This window comes from Amblyomma mixtum, chromosome 6, assembly GCF_055824585.1.
Source record: "Amblyomma mixtum isolate Tamu chromosome 6, ASM5582458v1, whole genome shotgun sequence".
Lineage (NCBI taxonomy): Eukaryota > Metazoa > Arthropoda > Arachnida > Ixodida > Ixodidae > Amblyomma > Amblyomma mixtum.
The window spans coordinates 69,317,836-69,342,089 of record NC_143017.1 but is presented as its reverse complement, the minus strand read 5'-3'; the positions used below and the strand labels follow the sequence as shown (position 1 = coordinate 69,342,089).

The 24,254-nt window shown below is 42.8% G+C and overlaps 1 protein-coding gene across 1 annotated transcript; it reads right to left on the bottom strand.

Moving 5' to 3' along the window:
* Positions 1 to 217: 217 nt before the first annotated feature.
* Positions 218 to 23,957, bottom strand: LOC149339312 (G patch domain-containing protein 4-like). Its single transcript, XM_089550455.1, has 7 exons — positions 23,818 to 23,957; positions 23,590 to 23,663; positions 23,127 to 23,213; positions 21,152 to 21,232; positions 18,097 to 18,182; positions 13,454 to 13,504; positions 218 to 509 (listed from the first exon to the last, which is right to left on the bottom strand). The coding sequence occupies exons 1-7, from the start codon at positions 23,870 to 23,872 to the stop codon at positions 260 to 262; spliced, it is 684 nt and encodes a 227-aa protein (XP_089406581.1). The 5' UTR covers positions 23,873 to 23,957; the 3' UTR covers positions 218 to 259.
* Between the last annotated feature and the right edge of the window lie 297 nt (positions 23,958 to 24,254).

Below are 24,254 nucleotides of genomic sequence, written 5' to 3'. Positions count from 1 at the left end.
ATCGATACAATGACACCATCTGTCATGACAACATGATATGTCACACCTTCAGTACTCCAAGTTGAAGTTTTACTGGATATGAGAAATCTTTGGGGAAATTATAGTGAAGTGAACTCTGATTAATGTTACACATCTGCTGCATACAAAAATAACCAGTTTGAGGAAGCTTGCCAATGTATAGAGCAAACACAATGACAACAGATGCATGACACAGTAGTCAAGTGCTTTGGTAACATAAAATAATTTACTTTTTACTGTTTCAGCCTACATCAACTGCATCATGTTTCAGTTTCCTTTTCTGCCGTTTGTGGGACTTCTTTCTTAAATGTTCTGGCATCATATTCGGACTCCCATCATCTTGCGCGGAAACTTGACAGCTGTCCTTCAACAGCGCAGCTCTTTTGTTAGGCAACCTATCCCCGCCACTGCTCGGCATGCACAATAGCCCAGCTTCTTGCTCCTGTACTCGCTTTAGTTTCCCACTCATCCTATGGCCATGTCTTGCAGCTCTGCAAAAGATAAAAGAAATATGCACGCATATCAGCAAACACACAGCACACAGTTTTCAGTATCCCTTCAGTTTTCAGTTTCAGTTTTCAGCCCTCACCCAGTATCTGTCTCGAATTCGAGCTAGAAACTGCCCTATTTCATGGACAAGCTGGCTCACATTACCACACTGGCTTCAGTGTACAGGCTTTGTCAAAAATATACTCCCAAGGGATTTGCTTCCGAGCCCTGCAGTGTGGCTTGCTTTGCAACCTCAGTGACCCTAATCTCTCGAAGGCGGGAGGAACTCACGTCCTCAACCCTTCCAAGTTTATTTATTTATTTACATATACTGCAGCCCCGATGGGGCTATTGCAGGAGTGGGAGGAAGAAAAAAAATAGAAAAGAAAAGGCATGCAGAGAGGGACAACATATTCAGTAGTGAACACCATTAAAATACAGAACAGTAATTCAACAGACTAATCACAGATTTGCAACAACATTGAAAAATAGGTTTGGTTCCAGGGAGCGTATATCACTGGGTAAAGAATTCCATCATTCGATAACACGAAGAAAAAAAACTAAATTTGAACATATCAGTGCGCGTGTGAACGGGTGTTACATTCAATCGGTGGTAGCTCCTTGTAGATGAAGATGCTGAAAAATGCAAATACTCAGACAATGAAGCAAAGCGGGATGAATTAACAATACCATGAAAATATTTTAAACACTCATTGTCGCGGCAGGTACAAAGGAGGGAAAGGCCTATGGCAGGAAGAGTGGATGAAGGTGAAAAATTTGTCATACTGTCGGCAAATAAACCATACTGCTTTCCTTTGGACGGATTCCAGCTTACTGATATCAGACTGTTTATGAGGATTCCAGATTAATGACCCATACTCCAAAAGTGGACGAATTAAAGCTTTGTACGTTACCAGTTTAGTTTCTTGGGGGGCAACACAAAGTGTATGTTTTAGATAACCGCGCCTCCGCATTGCATTATTGGATATTGTGTTAATAATATGCTTTGACCAGGACAAGTTAGAAGAACAAAGAAGACCTAAATAATTGTACTCGGACACTTGATTCAGAGAGTTATCTTTGAATGAGTAGGTGTAAGAAGATGGTATTGTGCGATTACAGAATGACATGTATACAGATTTACGAAAGTTTATTTGCATTTGCCATGTTTCACACCATGAGCAGAATGACTGATTTAGTTGCGCGTGATCCTCAGGGGTGTTAATTGAACTGTATATCACACAATCGTCTGCATACAACCGAATTTTAGAAATAATATTTTCTGGCAAATCATTAATGTATAATAAGAATAAAAGTGGCCCGAGCACGGATCCTTGTGGTACACCGGATGATACATTAACAGTTTCAGATGAACAGGAGTTGAAAGAAACATACTGTGTACGATTAGAAAGAAAGCTTGATATCCAGTCTGCCAGTAACGGGTTTTTCAGTATTGCATTAAGTTTACAAAGAAGTTTGCTGTGGAGAACGGTGCCGAAAGCTTTAGATAGGTCGATAAATAAAGCGTCGATTTGTGAGCTCGTGTCGAGGGAACTAGCAATGTCGTGCGTGAATTCTACAAGTTGTGAAATGGTACTGAGCCCGCGCCGAAACCCATGCTGAAATTTGCACAAGATATTGTTAGCTTCAAGAAATTCTGTAATGTGCTTATGAATGATATGTTCCAGTAATTTGCATGAGTGTGAAGTTGACGCCAATTGTTCGAGACAACCTCGCTATACGGTCCAGAAAGAAACCCCTCGGGCTGTACAGTTTTGACACAGACTGTACATAGATACTATCCTGGCTTGATAACACTGCACTAGCTATCAGAGCTAGATACATTTCATGCAACAATAGGATGTGTTCCTCGACAAACCAAATCAGAAGCGCATATGTTTAATGGTGATACCCATTCTTAAACACATAAGCAGCAGCATTGCCAATGCCATCTGTAAAAAAAAAAAAATCTGTACTGCACTTCTCCAGTTCCCAAGGAAGGCCACAGGCACGAAATACTTTATAGCTGGGGAAGTGATCATGCCATCTAACTCAATCACATCCAATCTGGCACGAATTAAGTCGTGACGTGCATGTGCTCTATATCATTAGAAATACTATTTCACGTTCACATGACATACTGGCCTAGTTCAGCTATTCAATTCATAAATTGATTCATGATGACGATGAGTTTTAATGCCACAAGAGTACCATGGCATAACCGGTGTTGTCGGCAACGCGTTACAAGTAACGGCGTTACCGGTAACGCGTTACTTTTTTCGGTAACTTAGTAACGTACTCGTTACCATTTCGGGACTGTAACGGGTAACATACTTACGTTAACATTTTTCGGTAACGTGAGATGTCACGTTACTAGTTGCTTTTAAACATTTCTACATTTTTACATTTAAGCATTTCTTTATTGCTACACATTTTCCGCGTAATTTTGCACACCAGAATTACTGTAAATTTTTTGAGTTCAGCTATGTTTTCTTTGTGAAGTTGGAATTATATGAAGTATGAGCTTTATAAAATTGTTATCTTGAGTTCTTACAGCGAAGAAACACTGATTAAAATTTATGGCCATGGAGTAACGGCAAAGTAACGTGCGATACTTTTTTTCGGTAACGGTAACGCATTACCTTTTTTTGTAGGTAACGTAGGGCGGTAATGCGTTCTTTTTTTTAGTGTAACGCGTAACGTATTTAGTTACTTTTTTTCGGTAACGTCTACAACACTGGGCATAACATGTTTATTGTCGACACAAGGTGGAGTCAAAATCGACACAAGGTGGAGTCAAAGACCCAATTTCCAGACATTTCACCCCAGTGAAGCTGAGCAGCAGTCAGGGGGGACCTTGTACACCCCACTAAACTGGCGGGTACCTGGAGGCAGCACCACGGATAAGAGTTCCGCACTTCCTGCATACGAGGCGGATGCTCGAACTGTTTGGCCACCACTACGGTGCGGAAGTATACTCAGAACACTACTGAGTGCTCTGTTTACACCTGCCCACATCTGTATATATCACGTAAATTTGTGCACATGTTTCTGAAATAAACAAGATAAAAATGTTCTGTGGTTACAACCTGTCTTGACATGTGAGGCAAGTTTGACACACATGAATGAGTAATGTGGGGGCATATTGCTACTGTGCACACTAGGTTACAGATCAGGCTGCACGTGGCTTTTGTCTTTCTCTCTCTCCCTCTTTTTTTTATGTGGACCAAATCTGCCGTTAATAATGAACACTTAAATTTATTACAACTTGCTCTCATGGTTACGACAGTCAAGAAACCACAACACTAAGTCATCACTAGTTAATGCTGAAAAGATCTCAGAAAGTTAAGTTCTGAGATCTTTTCAGCATTTACTAGTGATGACTTAGTGTTGTGGTTTCTTGACTGTCGTAACCATGAGAGCAAGTTGTAATAAATTTAAGTGTTGATCTGTATATATCATGCAAATTTATGCACATGTTTCTGAAATAAACGAGATAAAAATGTTCTGTGGTTTCAACCTGTCTTGACATGTGAGGCAAGTTTGACGCACATGAATGAGTAATGTGGGGGCATATTGCTACTGTGCACACAGTAGCAATATGCCCCCACATTACTCATTCATGTGTGTCAAACTTGTGACAATACAGAGTGTCTTCTTATTTGGGAGTTATCGTGGCGGCTTTCTGAGAATTCGATGGGAACATTTCCTGGCTCAGAGAACTGCAGTGTGAAAATGCACATGTTGATAACCACTGGCATGGACTTGCTACTGTATTTTTTCTTCTAAATTACACTTTGCAAACTTTATTCAAAGGAAAGGATTCTGGAATGCAGGCACACGCACCGCTGTCCCATCTCCTGCTGACCTAGCTTGTTGCCCCATTTGATGCTTGGTTCTTGTGCCATTACTTTCACAAAGAACACAAGCAGACGGACTCTCACATCAAAAATCCGAACGGCAAAAGTAAATGAAATGCCGATACTGAAATTAATCGCAGGACATGCAGACTACTATAGACAACTGCACCTAATTTCCGAAGAGTCCTAAACATATGATACTAAGCTAATCAGGTCATGTTCATGACATCACTGTGCAACTGCTGAAGATTCTGAACACAAATTATTACAGACCACCTTATTCCTTACTAAAGGTGAGAAAAAGGTTGGAGAAAGTTGGTCTAGTTTCATGTTGTTCCTACTCTAAATGGCATTTGACTACTTCACTTGCAGTTAACAAGAGTCCCATCTGCCAGCCTTTACTTCCTGAATGAGCTGCAGTGCTGCTCTTTTCACATTTGGCAAGAGTCATGATCACTAAGCTTCGCTTCTTGAGAGACACGGTTGTTTTTTTTTGTTTTTTTTTTAGTATCAAGTGCAATGCTCAGCACACTTGCTAGAGGGCACTGTGATTGCAGAAGCTGGGTTGCAGAGCGTGCTGTGCGCTGTTTTCTTTGAAGATAGCCCAAATCTACAGTTAAACATCAGCAGCTTGACTTAGTGGAGCGAGTGCTGTCTACGATTCGTTGTGAAGTGTGTTCAAGTGCAATGTTTTTACAGTGTAGCAGGACAACACTTGCCAATGTCTCTAACATTTTCCGAATAACTTGACGGATGCGTTTCAAAGTTTTCCACCAAGGATTAGGCAAAATTCTCTCGTGGAATGTGTGTTGCGTAGTAATAAAAAGAATTTCATGACTGAAAAAAGAGATAGAGAGAAAAGAAGAAACTAGCTGGAGTGAACACCAGTTACTCAAATCTGATGCAAAGCATACATCATCATAAGCTTGTTAACATGATTCAAGTTGCATGAACACAGCCACATCTGCAATGCTAGAGCAGAATGGAAGTGGCACGATGGCACACCATTTGTTGAAATACATTCAGACTCCCTCATCACATGAGCGCCACCTAGTTAGGTGGCGCTCATGCGCAGTCAGGAAAAGCGCAGTCAGGAGATCAGAAAATTTTCCACGACATCTAAGGATGAGTTGGAGTAAACCTGGAGTGAATGGCAGGGTAGCGTAGCTTCTGAGAGCTGCCCCACAAAATCGGTGTTGACGCATGCATCCTATGCGCGAAATCGGCCGGTGAGGGAGAAACCTGTAGTTCGTTTTTAGGCCTTTTCGTGACTATAAAAGCTCCATTTTTGGTGAGAGTGGTCTCTTAGTGATTACAATGTAGTAACCAAGAGATACAAGCCGGCTTCAATTTACCCTTAGTGTCACTTAAGACAAAAACTGAAACATACATAGAACAATCGGCTTGTCAAAACTGTTCCAGTAATTAGTTGTGATTATGATTAATCTTTATCTGTTGACAATGTATGAATGAGTAAATTTTAAACGTTGTATAGTATCCCGGGAAACAAAACAAACACAAACAAACAGTATGGCACAGAGGTAGGATAGAAGACTTATTCAGGCCATGTTTTCCAAAGTAAAAAAGAAAAGAAAAAAAAGGGAAATGGAGTGGGGGAAGGTGGGGCTTGGACCAGTAAAAACATGGGAATGAAAAATGCTTTGCAGATGGCCATGCATGGCAACAGCGAGCGTAGCTGCAGCATCTGTGAGCCAATATCCACAGCTCACAGCTACTTGCAGCACGCTGTCATGGCCTAAATGTTTGAGTTCCAGAGGTGTTCTTTAGCAATCAGATAGACCTTCTTCAAAAGCAAATATTTTCGGAAACTGCATCACTCAGACATTTTTTCTTTATTTTTTTATACATCTTTCTGAGAATTCGGTCACTTTCATTAACTTCATATTTAAATATGCTTGCAGAATTTCCACGCTAATAAAGAGGCAAAAATGCTGAATTGCCATCAGCAAGAACGCATTAATTTAGATTTCTAAATATAAACAGCCAGCCAATTGTTTTAGCAATACTGCATGAGCCTGCACCAGCCCACATGCCAGTGTGCTATCACGACATCAGCACACTTGATGACATGTGGTCCCCATTTGCTGGTTTTGCTGCTCTTATCTTATCAACTTATCAATCTTATCAACAGACTGTCTGGTTGCATCAGCAGTTCTGTTAGACACAACAGTGCTAAATGCTTACATGTGCTGAAATTACATCTGCAAGCATTTGCTTAAGCATACCCTCGGCATTAAGGCAGGCTGACACTGTTTCTGCTAGCTTTTTTTTTTCTTTTTAAACCATACCCAAATTACATGGGGCAACCGATATAGGGCACACAACTTTTCTATATGTGGGCAGTAACATCGACACTAAGTGATGCTCACTGACATTTCTGCCAAACATAGGTACTAATACGGCTTCCAAAGGGAAAACTGAAAACATATGAATAACACACTTGCAACTTTATTCACAAACGGATTAGCCCACATTATAAGAATAAGAAGTCACGTGCGCAGGAATGCTCACTTGCCTCCTCCCCTTATAAAAAAAAATACAGCAGACAGTTCTGCCAAATCTGGAAATGGCAATTTTTTTTGAGCGCTCAGAAAGACAGAACCCCGACAAAGTGGAAAAAATGTGCATGGTGGTACAGGGAAAGTTTGAGGAGAGAAATTATAGGCTCAGACATGTCTTATTAAACGCACCAAGCAGTTATAAATTGCTTTGCTGACGTGACATACTGCTTTCTTATTTCACATTACAAAGTATGTGTTGACCAGATGGGACGGAGTACCTGTGCATGACAGAGAGTATGGAATACCTCTGAAGCGGCCTGTATGCTCACATTTACCTATGCACTCTAGAACCTCCCAGTGAATTGTCAGTTTTCAATGCCTTCAGCACATTTAGGTCAGTACCTGCTGGGGGTCAACGAACATGTGAGGCAATGGAGACAGTATTTATAAAATGGAGTTACAATAAATGCGCTAGCGTACTTTTGTAACTGCTTGAGACCATGACTTCTCTTACCTTGTGCCAACCTATACGGTAAGTGAATAAATTAATAAAAATCTTAGTTAAACGGGTACTTAAATGGGTACAGAATAAGCAGAGTAGCTGCTAAGGCGTGGCTGTGTTAAGTACGTCACATGCTGGAGACTGCTGTGACCTTAAACTGTAGGCTGACAGTACGCACTCACTTGTTGTGTGCTCTAGCCCCGTCATGTCTTTTTTTTTTTCTGAATTTAAAAGAACGCAAGCATAATAATCCTACGAAACTCTGCTAAATGCCAACAAATGTGCCAACAGACTCTCGTTCTGTGACCCTTACACACATTTACAAATCATGCGCCTTGTTTATGCCACAAAAGGAATATGCTGCACACAGGCGAAAAGGCTACATTCAAAACAAGTTACATGAGGCTCCAGACTGAATACCAAGTTTTCTTTTTTTTTTTTTACTAAACAAATAAATGTTCCCGCTTTCTCGTCAGCCATTGATGCCATCCTCAGGATCAGAGCAAATTCATAACATCCTGCACAATGTGGTCTCAGGGTGCACCAAGACACACATTCAGGACATACATTTACTACCGACACTACATTTCACAGTAGTGCCAAAACACAGAAAAAATATGTGCTCTTACAGCGGGGCATTTACAAAGCATTTATTTACAGCTACTGGCAAAAAGAACCATGAATGTGGTGAAGTAGTAGTGGAGTGTATAGATCACAGTCATCACTATACGTCTACCTCCCCAGCTCTGTTGTTCCCTTTCCAAATTCAAAATAGCAGGCCACAGACACGGCTGAGCTCACCATTTCTTCTGCATTCTAATATATCTATTTTCCACCAGTGCAAGGGCACAATTTTTGCCAGTCAGATGCAGGCCATGGATCTGTGTACATGACATGCAATCTTAAGGTGCAGTGAAGAGGAATCTGAACTCGTCTTTTTGCCGCCGGAACTGAATCTACACATTCCGAGCATTCTTAGAAACGTCGATTTATTGCCCTGTGTGGCCGATTATTCCCCTAATTAAATCGAATTAACGTCCAGCTCCCGCCTTTTTTTTTAAATTTTCCCCCGTACGATGGGCGGAGTCGACCAACGCGTGGAGTGCCTTTCACCCAGTCCCGTGGCGGCTTGCCACTCTGTCATCGGCGGAGTAATATGTAGTAATCTGTAGAAGCAAACAGTTCGCGCATATTTTTATTTCTGCGGGCTTATTTTGCGGCTATATTATCTGCGAATGAAACTATTTATTCACGGAAACCTAAAAAACAAAATAAAGCGAAAGCAAAGCTGCCACGGAGCTGGCTGAAAGGCACTCCACGCGTTGTTCGACTCCGCCCACCGTACGAGGAGAATTAAAAAAATAAAGGCGGGAGCCGGACGTTAACTCAATTTAATTAGGGAAATCGGCCACACAGGGCAATAAATCGAAGTTTCTAAGAATGCTAGGAACGTGTAGATCGAGTTCCCACGGCAAAAAGACAAGTTCAGAATCCTCTTCAGTGCACTTTTAAGAGGCAACATGTCACTGAGATGATCTTTAAACTTTTAGCGGAAGCACAAGCACGGTTGCTCTCAGTTCATGTACAGGTTTTTCCAGTGTATAAGTCATGGTCTTTTTTTTTCAGAACCTTTTGTCAGTGCATGTTATACAATGATGCAACTTATATAAAGCTAAAAGTGATGCGCACTGCGCATCACCTTTTGCTGCGCCCAGTAACTATGTTTGAAAATATATACTTAAAAGCCTCCACATTCAGTCCAACCATGTTCTCAAAAGCTTCGATTTCGACATCAGTTTCATCACCGCCACTCCCGTTTCGCTCTGCATGCATTGCAAGTTTTTCTCCAACATGACACCGCCTTTGAGTTGAAGGAGCTATGATGAAAAATTCAACTCGTGTGCTGTTGAATGTGTGCTGAGGAACAGGAACAGAGTAGCTGGCAGACAGTTCGATGCTAGTGAAAAAAATGATTTGGGACAGGTGCAAGAGAGCTCTGGCGAATTAAATAAATAAAAAAAAGGTAGACTGCGGGAAGAAGGCATGCTAGCTAGACCTTGAGGATTGTCAGTGCACGGCAGCTGCAGCAAGCCTGTATTTTTGTCGCATCCTCTAACAAAGGGATCCTCAGAGCATTTTTATAGCCTTACGAATACACCAATGCAACTTATGTGTGATTTTTATTTCTTGAAAAACTGACATTTGCAGGGCAGTGAGACGTAAACAGATGTGACTTGCTGACAGAAAAGTATTGTACAGTGTGTGCGCTTTTTCTGCTATTACTCCTTTACCTTTCGAAGGCAAGTACACTAGAGATCACCCTGCTGTTGTTGGTGAAGCTGAGCCCCCCAAAAAACCACCCATACTCTCATATTTCTTGCGGAAGTCACTCAACATTGTTAGACCCTGTTAACAAATCTGCCTAGAGTCCACAGGTTGTGCATTTAAGAAGCTAACAGTAATGCAGTGGCATGTAAGCATGCTGCAACTGAATCTCCTCTATGAGACCGTCTCAATGCAGCGCTAAAAGTACAAAGCACACAGTGATGCAGAGTGTGCTAACTCGCACAGCTTGGTAGAAACAAACAGAAGCTATTAGTATACTATCCATGCAGCTATGCTGGTTGTGGTGCTTTCAGTTAGGAAATTCCATTACAGTGTATGAATTCAGTAACATGGTTTCTGTAGTGTTTTTTAAAACACTGTCAAAGCAGCTCTACACATCACTTGAAATTCTAGTGCTTCGCCCGTGTGGTAATGTGCCCCTAAGTAGGCTTGTAATGCTTGTACAAAGGACCAGAAAAGTAACTCTATGAAAATTTCAAGCTCTGAAGAAGTATACAATGTTACAGGTACTGCTAGCAAATAATAACATTACTTTTCATTACTGTAAACTCAAACAATATGCTGTATAATATCGGGCAAGGGCCGCACCAGTGTGCAGGCAGCATCCTGTTTTACACAAGGAAATATATATATATAAAAAAAGAAAGATCCATGTAAGGGCTGCACCTAAACTTTCCATGACCCATGTGGGAATAGCCTTCGAAATGCACGCGCACAGGAGCTTCCAAGTACCACCCACGGATAGCGCCCAAGGCCGTGGGTCATTTATCCACCCATCCGTCATCATCATCGTTGTCAACGTTTTCCTATGACGTGAGCACCCGCTATCCATATCAGTATCACCAGCTCCAGCCAGCGACTCCTCCAGTTTTCTGTGGCTGTCAAAGGCATAGGTTATCTAGTTCACTATGGCACGGGAAAGCGTGGTAGTTCACTCTAGTTGTGGCTAGCGTGTGCTGCCGCTGAGCGTTGCAATTTTAGCATTATGGGCAAGCACCTTAATAGATACATGGCTGGGAGTTTGCTCTTGAACACAGCAAGCATGCAGCGGGCAGAAAATTTGACTTGGACGAGAAGTGCGTCCGACGATGGTGCAACCAAAAGGATGCATTGAGGAACAAGCTGCAAAAAGTGCACTTTCGGACGCAAGTCATGCAAGTTTCCTGAACTGGAAGAAGAGCTGCTCTGCTATGTGATGGAAGTGCGGAACAATGGCTATGCATTGACAACGGACATGCTGTGCGACCTTTTGTGAGATAAGTATGCACTAGAGCACAGTCCCAGCTCAGAGTCTGATAACTCCGTGAGCGACGATTGAATGTAGAATAAATGCCGCTGATTCCCAAATTGGCGTGTTTTGAACAATGGTCTTGAAAAGAAAATTTTATTAATTTAGTCATAGTTATAAAATTTTCAGGGCACATATATTTTTGTGCGCTGATTCTAGATATGTCATTTAATTTCATGTAAAACAATTCTTTGAGCACTTATGCACCTTTTATGCAAGTATTTTGCAGAGAGTTTTGAAGACAATTTGCTGCAGGAAACTCGCTGAAATGTATGCCATTGGGTTCTCTTGACACCAAGGAATACAATAAGAGTAAAATTATCATCCCGGCTCTCATAGAACTACAGTAATAGGGTACTGAAGCTGCTACTTCAGAAACAAGAATACACACTTTCCTTCTCATTTCTGAAGCGACAACTTCAGAACTCTATAACTTAAGTTCTATGATAGGCAGGAAGACAATTTCACCCTTATTGTATTCCTTAGTGTCAAGAGAACCCAATGGCATACATTTCAGCGAGTTTCCCGCAGCAAATTTTCTTCAAAACTCTCCGCAAAATACTAGCATAAAAAGTGCTTAAGTGCTCAAGGAATTGTTTTATATGAAATTAAATGACATATTTAGAATCAGCACACAAAAATACATATTCCCTGAAGATTTTGTAACTGTGACTTCATTAATAAAAATGTTTTTTTCAAGACCAGTGTCCCCCCTTAAACTTTTTTTCGGACATCTCGTACATGGGCCGAACCCCGGAAATTGGCCCTCGAATCTGGAAAAAAAGTGCGGCCCTTGCACGCTTTTGTACGGTACAGCGGTTAAACGCAACTGCACTACACAACAGGCGTAGAGTGTGAATGCCGCATGATGATATTATGCGTGATGGTGGACAGAAGGGAACTTCTGCCTTCAGTTATCTTCAAGTGAAAGACACTTCCAAAGGAGACACTTCCGAAGAGAATCAATACGAGACAATCTCTGCATATCCGATGAGTTAGTTCAAGACTGGGGCAAAAGTGTGTGGTCTAACAGGCGGGGAAGGTGTGTAAGGGCCTGTTAAACCATCGGTGGACAATTAATTCAGCACAATTCAGACGCCTCTACCTTGAGTAGATGGCAATGGTAGACCACGAACTGACGCCAAGAGGACGGCCAAGAAGAGCATTACATCAACTCATCTACTCTTGGATTCTTAATGCGTGGCGGGCTGTGTCCCCAGAGGCTGTTGGTAGGGCTTTAATGTTACAGGCATTTCAAAAGTAATGCATCGAACCGATGATGATTTCATATGGTAGAGTGTTGAGGAGCCAGGTCCGACCAGCGGCGACAGCCACCTGCCTGTTCTTGGTTGGGAGCTGTGCAAGTGCACAGATTTGATAAAGTAGGCATTCGAGCTAATTCAGCTTGCAATGTTTAATCAGGCTTCCAATGACTCAGAGATCAGTGCATGCATAATAGGCGATAACTGAGCAGGATGACATTGTGTCTCTTCACATAGTTCTGTTCAGGCCAGATAAGATTTCTCTTTTTTATGACCCGCCATAAAGATTCCTGAGGTCCAGTGCTTGAAGAGGAAGACACGTACCACTGACAAGCCGTTAGTATGCCGCTCCTCCTCTGCGATGAGCTCATTTGCGAAAGCGGGCAAGCCCCACAGTTAAGAGCATGGAAGTCAAGGCGATGTTACGCACCAGCGGTGGACTTCCCTTTTTTTTGCGCCCTTTTCATGGTCTTTGTGAAAAAAGCGAAAGCGGCATCGATGCTCACGTAGGACCATGATGAAGACTTTGCTGCATGCTGTAACTGGCACTTTCGTGTTCGCTGTAACTGAATTTTGTGGACATTTGTTTTCTATGCGAGATTTGGCACCACAGCCCAAATGTAAATTGTGACAGTTGCAACCACCTTTGTTCGTACTAAGCGAGTGTTTGTTATAAATGGGCACGACTGTAACAGCTCTGTTCTCAGTGAAAGTGGCCTGTCATTAGAACGCTGTAATCAGTCAATATAGACAGACTTCAATTTGTCTTCAGCGTGCCTTTAATTTAAACTTGCAATATGGCAAGCAGAGTGAACTAATGCGGATTTTTGATGGAAAACCAACACACAGAGACAAGATTAAAGCAGAAGAAACACAGACAGACTAATTTTAATGATCAATTTAATATGTAGTAGCATTCTCGTCTAATATATGCAGCTCTATATGAAGGTTGAGAGTTCAGTATGACGTCTGTGTGTTTCTTCTTCGTTTTTGTGTACATGCATCGATTTTTTAATTTGAATTATTAGTACCTAGTGGCTACTGTCCAAGATTGACAATGATATCTTGACATGAATGCATGGTAATACCGAATTTTTATGCAAGGGCATCTCTGACAGCTGAGGCTAATGTTGGAACTAGTGATTTGGGGTGCAGCCATTACTTACTTATGTGCAGTGAGACCACCGCATGCCTTGAAGAGTTCCTCATCTGGTATTCTGCAACAGAAGAAATTGCTGATGAGACCTCAAATGTGAAATAACAGAGTGGTGGCACGCTCTGCTCATTCCTGCTGGAGACTCTCTCTCCACCTACTGGCCAGATCTGAGCAAAATGTGTGCGCCATTATTAGAAAAGTCTGGATGCAATCACGAAAGCAACATATCCTGTTACACCACTTTGGACAGAAATTTAATCTAGTGGTTCTCAAACTAATTTCTGTGGAACCCTTAGGTTCCCGAAGTGGTTTGGGGGTTCTCCCGAGCACCCAAATCCATGCAAACCTCTACTTCCACTTTTTAAAGCGAAAGCCTTTAATGGCTCATACTCGCGGCCACGACTATGTTCGTCCATCCGTTACACATCTGTGATTTGTGGCGCTTACAACAGATGGCGCCACCCATTCACATGCTACACAGACTTCCTGCCAACGCTTGTGCAGTTCTCCTTGTCTAGCGTAAGGACGCTGTAGAGCGTTGCAGGAAAGGCTTTCGCCACAGAGCACTTAAGATCCCAAAGTGCCTCTCAAAATTTTTTACTTAGTTTATTTTAAGGTTAATGATACTATAACTAATTACAGCAGACTGTTCCTTTCCGTCGACAGTCATTAATTGAATTTGGGCACTTTTTGAGGGACCATGCATTTCTGCACCCTTGCATGCATGGCAGGAAGGAATGGAAGTCAAGGCATGTGGTTTTCCTCAGCACTTTTAAAAAGCCAATGGGGTTCTGAGAGGCTAAAAGATGGAAGAACCTGATTTTATCTTTCACAGTGCAGAGAACTGCAAGAATCATATACAGTGAACATCACAAAGACGAACTCTGTTATGTCAAATGTTTTGATAAACTTAACAATTAGAGAACCCCCTTCAGCTTTCCAGAGACACAATGTAAAAAAGAGTGTGGCTATTATATATAATTCAACCTGTGCATTGTTTAACAAATTTCAACAATGTCACACTAACTTGCATTCCACAGTACAAGTGGTCAGTCAATAAATGTCTGTGAATGCACTGTGTGGTGCAAGGGAAGAGAATGCACCCAAAGAATGCAATGACATAAAAGAAAATAGCATAACTGAACAAGTTGGTGCATGCAAGCATTCTGGCCATGCAACTATGTCAGGTGAATTGGGGCTGACCTAGCATGCGATGTGGACTTCCGTGCACTCTGCTTTTTAAACCCAAACACAGGCTTTCAGGAATGCACAGGTTGTATCAAGCACCTTTATTGAACGCTGTGCAGAAGTTTTTCAGCAGATGTGGAAACCAACCAAACTAATGAGGCTAAAACTCCCAACTATTGGATGGTTGTCTAAAGGCGCCGAGTGCAGTAACCCTGACAGAATTATTTGCAGTGCTTAGTAAACATTTCCTAGCAAAGTACTTCTCACCAATGCTTGTCTCGCCCTGCCGCGGTGGCTCAGTGGTTACGGCGCTCGGCTGCTGTCCCGAAAGACGCGGGTTCGATCCCGGCCGCGGCGGCTGAATTTCGATGGAGGCGAAATTCTAGAGGCCCATGTACTGTGCGATGTCAGTGCACGTTAAAGAACCCCAGGTGGTCGAAATTTCCGGAGTCCTTCGCTACGGCGTCATAGACTCAGTCGCTTTGGGACGTTAAACCCCAATAAACCAAACCAATGCTTGTCTCGTCACCAATTTGCTCTTGGTGCCCGTACTTTCCCATATACCTCATCGTTTCAGTCACCTCTGTTACACTAAGCTTTAGTTGACCTGAAAAGGTTTACAATGCCTCATCATGTTTGTCTACAAGTGAGTGTACTATATTTGGCAAATAATGGGCACAAGCGAGACCAAAAGTGCAGCATGACTCTGAGGGACGCTGAAGTGTTGCTTTCTCAATGGCAGGAAGCTTGCCGTCCTCATGCTCAGAGGGGCAACATTATTTTTATTTTTTTCTCACTTCGGCCAACTTAACACATGTCCTCATGCTCAAGCTTGCCAGTAATGTGGCAGCAGCAGCGATTGCGCCCAGGCTAGCTTGTGTACTACAACAACTAGATTTTATTACTGCTCTCCTTCCAGAAGTTCAGAGAAAGACAATATAAGCCACCGCTACAGAAACTGCCATGTGATGTCCGTTAGTGCACATAACCTTGATCACACAACAGCAAAGCTACAACATGATCCCACGCATTCAGATGCAGTACCAGATATGAGCAGCGAGCTCGTAGTTACTTCATTCCCTCCCATCTTAATCAGCTACTAGCAAGTGCTTTTCATGCGAAAACAAAGCATAAACTAAAAAATATTCTTTACCGCATTAACCTTTAAAGGGACACTGAGGAGAAATTGAAGTTGACTTGCATCGACAGAATACCAGCTCCTGATTACAAAAACGCCATTCATACTGACAACAAAGCTCTTGCAACGTAGAAAAGAGCAAGAACCAAAATACAGGTATCGCCGCCACAGGCCAAACTCGCAAGTACAAGCTTCATGACGTCATAGGACAAAATAGTGTCGCTAGAACCAATAGTTCTAGCAACACTAGGACACGAGAAGCCACGAATCACTGAGGCGCAGCAAATGCATGCGCAAATCTCCTTGACGTCGCCAGATGGCGCCACGTACCCGACAGCTACGCGCGCTCCTGCAGCGCCGGGACCAATCAGCGCCTGCTCAGAGCGGTATGGGGTATGGGGCTCCCGGTATTCCGCTAACGGTAACAAGGTACACAGTATGCTAAAGGTGTCTATTTGCGAGAACTTCGTTGATGACTTCGAGAACGGGATCCATTGTAACGCTGGCAAAACGCCGGTGCAAACGTAAACGAAGCGACGGCCGCAATAGCCGATAGATGCCTTCAACGCACGGCCGGCGGTAGCTTTCTTTACGGCTGCTGCTGGGCCGCACTGCTGGCCGCCAGAAATCACGGAGTCCGCGTTACGTCATGTGCACGTCATGTTTGACGTCACTTAGTCCTGTGTCGTCATAGGAGAATCCCAAGTTTTGATCAGAGCGGCGGGAAAAACTTTGTCAACTTCGAATCCAAATTTCTTAGAAATAAATGCATCTTTCGTTGCCGGCCAAGTGGCAACAAAGCCATGAAGTGCCGAACTATCGGATTTTGCTATACAAAAAAATATTAATAGAGCTCTCCTCAGTGTCCCTTTAATATTTCAGCCCTTGGTATTTTTTTTTCCAGGATCAATAAATTCATATATAACGTATAAAATTGCAGCCTAAATGGGGCAATCTGTTGGTCTGGCCATTTGATTAAACAGCTACTGACAAAAAGAAAAATTTCTTTCGTTTTGCTTAGCGGCTCTATGTCTTGCTGATATCATATGCAAACTCCTGCCTCGTTTTTGTTGCTCATTTCAAGTTGTTATTGTTGGCTCTTAGCCTGAAAAAAAATTCAATGGTTTCAAGGTATTAAATAACAGCATGGTCACTGCTCAGTTGTGCATTAGGAATGCTTCCTCATACTACACTTCAGAGTAAGTTACGTGGTATGCACTCTTTTCTTTCACTTGCCATTGCTGTTGGTGCTTTTTTGTTTTGCATGTTTCCTGCTAAAAATGTTTTCGCATATTCTGTGGTGTGACATTTCACACTGTGAACACTGCCTGTTGGCTCTGCCCTTCCAAGCCCAATGCAGCTTTGGCATGCCTTTTAAGTATCAGCGGTGATGAAATTCTCATTTTAATAAAGTATTATTATTACTATTATTTTGCGAGCATGATGTTATTATAGAGGTGGTAAGAAGACTGGCCACTTCTATGATCATCGGCGGCTAGTTCGTAAACCGTTCCTGCTGTTGCTTCAGTGCGAAGAACGTTAGGCCTAGCGACACTGAGCGAGTCAGGACAGAGAGGTGCGCTGCCACCTGGTGGGATATACATCGTTGCCGAAAGCGCGCCGCTTGTGCATTTGCATCACAGGCGATAAACATATTTTATTTCTTCCTTTGTGATGTGAAGTCCTAGTAAACACACTACTGCCTACTGCTGCGGAGTGCCAGCGGTTCTTGAAGTCTGAACAGAAAGACACATTGGTGGCACGGTCTTCCTGCAAGCTGTAAAACATCTTTGAGGAACCGGAACAGCCACATCTATGATGCGTCGTCCAAATCATCGCTCTCAAGGTGCATGTGACGTTTACTTCACGCGCAGAGATGGGAGCGCACGCGCGCCTCATTTAAAGCCGTTTTTTCGATGTCAAAAAGCCTGGCTACGCTCAGTCTCAGAACTAATTCCTGCAGAATGAAAACGAGCGTTTTAGTAAAAAGCAGGAAAAAGAATTTAAATTAATTTTCGAAAGCCAGAGTAGAGGATGCGTTTAATGTGCGAATGCATCAGTTGTGTGAGATTTTTGATTATATGACGCCCGTATTATACGGCAGCTTCATACGGTCCCTTGGAAGTTGTATAATCAAGGTTCTACTGCAGTGTAAAGATGTGAGAAAATTATGTACCCACAAGCAGTACCAGCACAGTATGAAAATCACTGTTATTAAGAACTGTACCAACTGTCAATTAAATGCTAAAGGATGAGAATGCTGATTATACAAAAATGCAGAGCATTCCTTTTATAGTACCACCGTTGGCTGGGTGAGCTGGCATTACCGTTCAGATGACTCATCTTCTTCTGTATGATGTTTCCCAACGGCAGGAGAGGCTTGCACCCAGTTGTTTCCCTCCTGAATCCCTGCCTAAAATAAAAGTGATAATATGAACAAAAGCTCTCTCAGCATTCCAAAAGTAAGTACCACAATAGTGTTTATTATCAGTGGTCATTTAACTCTGGAACAAATTCTACTGTGCTCAGTAAGTCTTAATCAGAAAAGTAGCATCTTGACCTTTATCCAGAAAAGCAACACAAAATTTAGTGTTTCTACAGCTGCCATTATTGGCTATTTACAACTGCCTCCAGTTCAGAATAAATAATGCCGGCTCGTCAATATACAGCAATGCCCACAGGATGACTTAACAATGCTTGGTTTATGGTTTATGGGTGTTTCACGTCCCAAAGTGACTCAGGCTATGAGGAACGTCGTAGTAAAGGACTCTGGAAATTTCGACTATCTCGGGTTCTTTAACGTACACTGACATCGCACAGTGCACGGGCCTCTAGGCGAAAAGCAAAGGGTGCCCAAGTGCTGTGCGATGTCAGTGCACGTTAAAGATCTCCAGGTGGTCAAAATTATTCCAGAGACCTCCACTATGGCACCTCTTTCTCTCTTTCTTCTTTCACTCCCACTTTCGTCCCTTCCCTTACGGTGCAGTTCAGGTGTCCATCGAGATATGCGAGACAAATACTGCGCCAAGAATTTCGCCTCCATCGAAATTCGACCGCTGTGGCCAGGATCGAACCTGCGTCTTTAGGGCCAGCAGCCGAGCGCAATAACCACTGAGCCACTGTGGCGGGGACTCAGCAATGCAGAAAAAAGGTGGGATGAGGGGCTCCTACGCTTTTTCAAGCCTGTCTGAAGGGGTTATGGCAGGTTTACTGCGAGTTCCCGGCACAGAAAAATGAAGTGTGCCTTGAACGACACACAGCATAGGTTATGTGCGTCAAGATCAGGCTGTGAGGTGAAACTCAAGTGTCACTGTGAACACAAACTACATGTTGTAGCAATCAACATTCTACAAGGTCACTAAAAAGTAACACTGTAACAAAGCTTTGTAATGTCAGTTTGTTCACGCTCAAAACTGCCGGTATGCGACTTCGTGACGAGAGATGTGAAGTTTATCTGGAATATCTGCAGCTGCACGCAGATGGTTTTACAATGTTCAAGATTATCTAGGCACTTTACATGCTTTATCTAGAAACCTCATCAAATTTAAATTGAATGTGGCCAAGAAAAGATGTGATTATGTTTTCCGACGGCCACCAAGCACGTTTGTTGCTATCGCTACAGCTGAGTTGACTTTTCTGTGTGTGCAAGTCAGCCCAATAAAGAGTTTCTTTTGGAAATCTTTCGCTGTCTCCCCGACTGCCAAACTGCTGTCACCACCACGCGACAGTAAGTAGACTCCCTTTAAGATGAACTTGAAGAGACCAGAAAATTTGTTAGCCTTATGAAACGTTCATCATAACCGAAGTGCCCCCAGAAAAGATGTGAGCATGCTCTGCGTGTCCGAATATGAGTTAGATGCAAAAAATGAACAAAACGACTTTGTGGTGAGAGGATAATCGCAAATGGAACATATGTGGCACTATGCATGAAATGAGCTGAAGAGCGACGGCGTTAGGCAAGTGCACATTACCCTACTTGAAAACGGTACTGGTCGAGTTTATTTTATCACTGTCATTTTTTTGCTCTTTCTTTTCCTCAGCAACTGCTATTCGAGTGTTTTTGCTCCCCACTTGATTTACGAGGGTCCAAAGTGCTCTGGTGGTGCCCAGCTGGGTAGCTGAGCATTTCTCTCTTAGGTATTTTGCTCCTTCTGCAGTGTAGCTGTTATCGACTCTACGAGTGGCGCACGAGTCTTTCGGTCCGCCACAGGCAATGCCATGCAGCACCGATATCTGGCCACCTCTATGCTGCTATAACGTATGGGGACGCCTTCGTCCCCTGCGTTCACTTTCCTGCAACGCACTAGTTCCCTGTGGTTAGCTTCCCCGCAATGCACTCCCCTTAGTTGTGTTACTTTAATTAACAGGGGAGGGTGCTCACGTCGCAGCGACACCAGCGCCACGAATGGCGTTTTGCTGCGCGCGCGCGGGGGATAGCCGGCTCTCTTCTCCTTGGGATCGGGAAAGCTCGCGGATGTTTCACGAGCCGCTCCGCTCTTCGCCGCGGGTGCCTCGTGGTCGGAACACGCTCCCGCCACCCCGTCCCGTCCGGCCTCAGAGCTTTTCCCTTGCCCTAGCATGGGCGAACGTTCGCTCTTAACCATGCTGGTGAGTCGGACATCCTCATTCCTCAGTGTATTTTGTTGCTAGCTGGCGTTATTGTTGTTGCAGCAATAAATGCCTTGTTTGTGTCAGCCAGTGTGTCGTTCCTTTGTTCCCGTAGAGCAAGGCCCGCCGTGGTCGGCGTGCGCTCGGTAGCACTCGCGACCACGGGGTGGGGTCCGCGCGGTTTTTAACTGTGTCAGCCGCGGTTAAATGGGGAGAACGCATATATCTCCCCAATTTTAAGCCCCACAAACGTGAAGTGCGACACTGTGTCAGTTAAAAATTTGGCTCTCAACGGTTTAAGCCTGCAGTAAATGAGCACGTGCACTCCACGCTTTTTAGTCTGCTGGTGGAAACGCATGGCACTTGCTATGCGCATGACACCGAGATCTGGCATCCCTGCACCATATGTAGGAAGGAGCGAAGGCGCCTTGCCTTTTTTGCGTTAGCAAGGAAGCTTTCCTGCAAGACAGCTTCTCCGCACGACAGCACTAAGTTGCGTGCAAGCTATTCTGGCGAGGTGCACTTTCTTATGTGGAAGCGTTTTATATATTCTTCCTTTGTTCGACGGTAGCTTGCAAATGCCTCGTAAGTGCTGTTGCACACGGTTGCCGGGTTTCACAGCCATTGCGACAGTTTGTCTTCAGTGGATTTTTTTTGTTTAAAATAGAATACTATGGGGAACCAACCAAATAGCCTCACATTGTTCATCTTATCCGAGATCTCGTCTTAACCGAGTTCATCTTAATGAGAGTCGAGTGTAATCCTAAATCTCACCTTTATAAAGCCACTGTAGGAGTTCCTTGGAAAAGCCTTCTTCTTTTCTTTTTTTGGTACTTTGGAAACAGTAGTTGTGCCCTAGACGATATTGAAAATTATATCAGCAGAAATAACACAGAAAAGAACAAGGTGATGTAATAAATTTGCATGAAGCAAATAAAAATGCAACTTTAAAAAAGGCAGACACAAAAACAGTGACACATTTCACACAGTTCGCCATCTTGTTCATGCGCTGCATGGTTCAGACACCTTTCACTTTCCGGGCTAAACCAGACTTTTGCCTTCATTACAGTCCTGCACATATTATCCCAAGCTGCTTCAGCATGGAAAAGAAGCTTGCAAGCATGAACGATATGGTGAACTGAGTGAAAGTTGTCATTTATCCAATTCAATTTCCTTGCAGCCAACTCTAAGTTGGAGAGTCAGGACTGATATGGCTGAGGACTCAGCTGTAATGCAAAGCATCAGTAAAACTGCAACTAAGAAAACGAGGTCTGCGTCGGTACTGGAATGTGCTTGATTCGGTGGCATGCCTTGGCCACAAGAAAATTCTGTTTCTTGGTAGCAACCTTGGTCCAGAGACTTTTGCTCCCATTGTGAAGGCTTAGAAAATTCTGAATAATACAAGCCTGTGAAATAAACGTCCGAAATAGGGCACCTATTCTTCAAGTTTGTTGGAGCTGCAATTAGACATTTTTTTCTGCTTACACCTTGTAATTTCCGCACATCTCAGCCCCAGAAATGGACTTCTTTTACACAACTCTAAACGTGCAATGATTATGCTTCTACAAACGAATAGAGTGGGGAAGTTTCACTCTATTTCTATGGCATAATGTCCTTCAAAAGTCTATGCTTTCAGGCAGAATTACCGACACAGTACGAACACCATAGCTAGAACCAGATGGCTCCTAACAACCTAACAAAGTAGAACAACATAAAGAAAACTTGTTACAAGTCAGTATTCACACACACACACACAAAAAATAAAAATGAAACAATAATGCTTGCAGGGCCATTTGAAATAAGTAAATAAATAAATAAATAAATAAATAGATAAATAAATAGATAAATAAATACATAAATATACAGCAGACAGGGACAAGCATACACCTTTTAGTTAAGTGCTGCTCCTTTCATTTTTAATACTTCTGCCATTAAACTCTCTGAATGTAGAAAGGTGATCCTCCACACAGCTTATCTCTTAACAAGGCTAATACCTGTTCACGTGTCCAAGAAATAGCAATAAATGCTTAAGGCTTTAAGTCTGCCAGTGCCATTATTTTCAGAGTTTGTGCTACACGCCCACATTTAGTGTCATTATTTTAGAGTTGCAATGATGATAACGCCTGCAAGGCCATAAAAAATTTCCTCTTAACATAAATAGCGCTACTGAGCCCGCAAAGTCGTTCAAACGTAATACAAAAACTATTTTGTAGAAAATATCGCTGTTCTTGTGCGAAAATTGCAAAAGTAACCATAAACCCACATGTCAGCACACGAGTCGAGAGTATTTGTCTGAAGTGCTGGTAAAAAAGGCGCTTTTCACATCAAAAATGCATTAGAAGTGCCTCATATGACTGAAAGTTATGAATAAATCATTTACTACAGGAAATGAAGTTGTTACTGACAAAGTTTCATGCTTTTTTGGGTGTAGAATGGGGATGAGAGTACGCACTGCTCGGGAAAATGAGTTGTGGTGAATTCAGTAGGTCGCAAATGGCAGCAAGACTAATGCCAATAAATTTACACATGTGGCACCATTCGAATGCCATTACAACTTAAGGCAGTAAGAACTAAATGGCATTAAATGTGTCTGTGTGGCACAGGTATAAAACATCGCACCTGCATAGGGGGGAGGGAGTAAGACACAGCGCTGCGTCTTGTCTCTTCTTCCATTGTAAATGTGTAGATGCGCTGTTTTAGCGTTATTATGTGATACCAATCTGCCCATCAGTCTGCACTGTTAGCTTACCTCTGAAATGTCAACCTTGATACTCTTAGCAGCATCGTTAAACGCCTTGCTCCACCACTGAGATGTGAGGTCAATCTTGTGCCCCACCTGAAACCAAAGAGATGATGAACGACACACTGAAACAGTTATGAATGATGTAACCTAAATTGCAAGATACGCAACTATGCCTTTACTCTGGAGACCGGAGTTGAATTCCAGAACAATGCAGCAACCATTATGGAAGTTAAAGTACGCATAGCCTTTCTATTGCAACTAATTACATTGCTCCCTACAAGATCTTCTTATGAGTCACGAGTTAAGTCATTTATCTTTTGCCTTGAACTAAAGTTTGGAAGCTCAGCTCGCCTGGAAACGTAGCTCAACCGCTTATCTACTCGCACATTATCGACGGTCGGCAGTAAAATAAAATTCAGGCTCAAGTCAAGAAGCCCACTGCAGCTCAGGAACATCGAGTCGTACGTACTCCAGCCGTGTCAAACTTGAGCTTCGGCTTCAACGCCTTTGCTATGCCGGTTTCATTTTTTCCGAGTCCCTTGCCTGAAAACAAAAAGTTGTGATGTGCATTACGACCCAATGCGCAAGTGCAAATCGTATATAAGCGCGTGGACAACCAGGTGTAGAAGTGAGCGCAGTGAGCACAGACATCTGTAGTAACTACACAGCGACTAAAGTCGACACAACTGTCACGAACCTTCAGTCCATCCGTACTTCTCCAAGATTCCACGTGCGAAAGTATTGTCAGCCATTTAAAATGACAACAAAGCGGTGTTGCCAACCGACTGACTAGATTCATGGCAAAAGTAGCGTTAGGAAGCGTTTATTGTGGCCTTTGAGATCGGTGTTTTTCATCGTTTGAAAATTTCGGAGGCTATGAGTTCATAAACGAGAGTTTTTGTTAAAGCTCAACAGAGGGCTGTAGTTCCCTGCAAAGGTTACGGCTCCTCTTGGAAGCCTTAGCTGTGGTGCTAAGCGTTACATGTAAAGATTAATAAAAGTTGTATGTAAAAAAAAACTTACGAATTTGTAAATAGTACTGTTAGATTTAACATATTGATTTAAAACAATCTAAATGAAAAGTTATACCGGACATGGCAGCATTTTCCACCACTCCGCTTCAAAGAAGACGCT

Excerpts from the sequence above, each read along its gene's own strand:
- LOC149339312 (XM_089550455.1), bottom strand. The coding sequence starts at position 23,872 with ATGGCTGACAATACTTTCGCACGTGGAATCTTGGAGAAGTACGGATGG. Across the intron at positions 21,233-23,126 it reads TCAAGGTTGACATTTCAGAG|GGCACAACTACTGTTTCCAA; the intron begins GTAAGCTAACAG and ends AATATCGTCTAG. Across the intron at positions 13,505-18,096 it reads GAAGATGAGTCATCTGAACG|AATACCAGATGAGGAACTCT; the intron begins GTAATGCCAGCT and ends CTTCTGTTGCAG.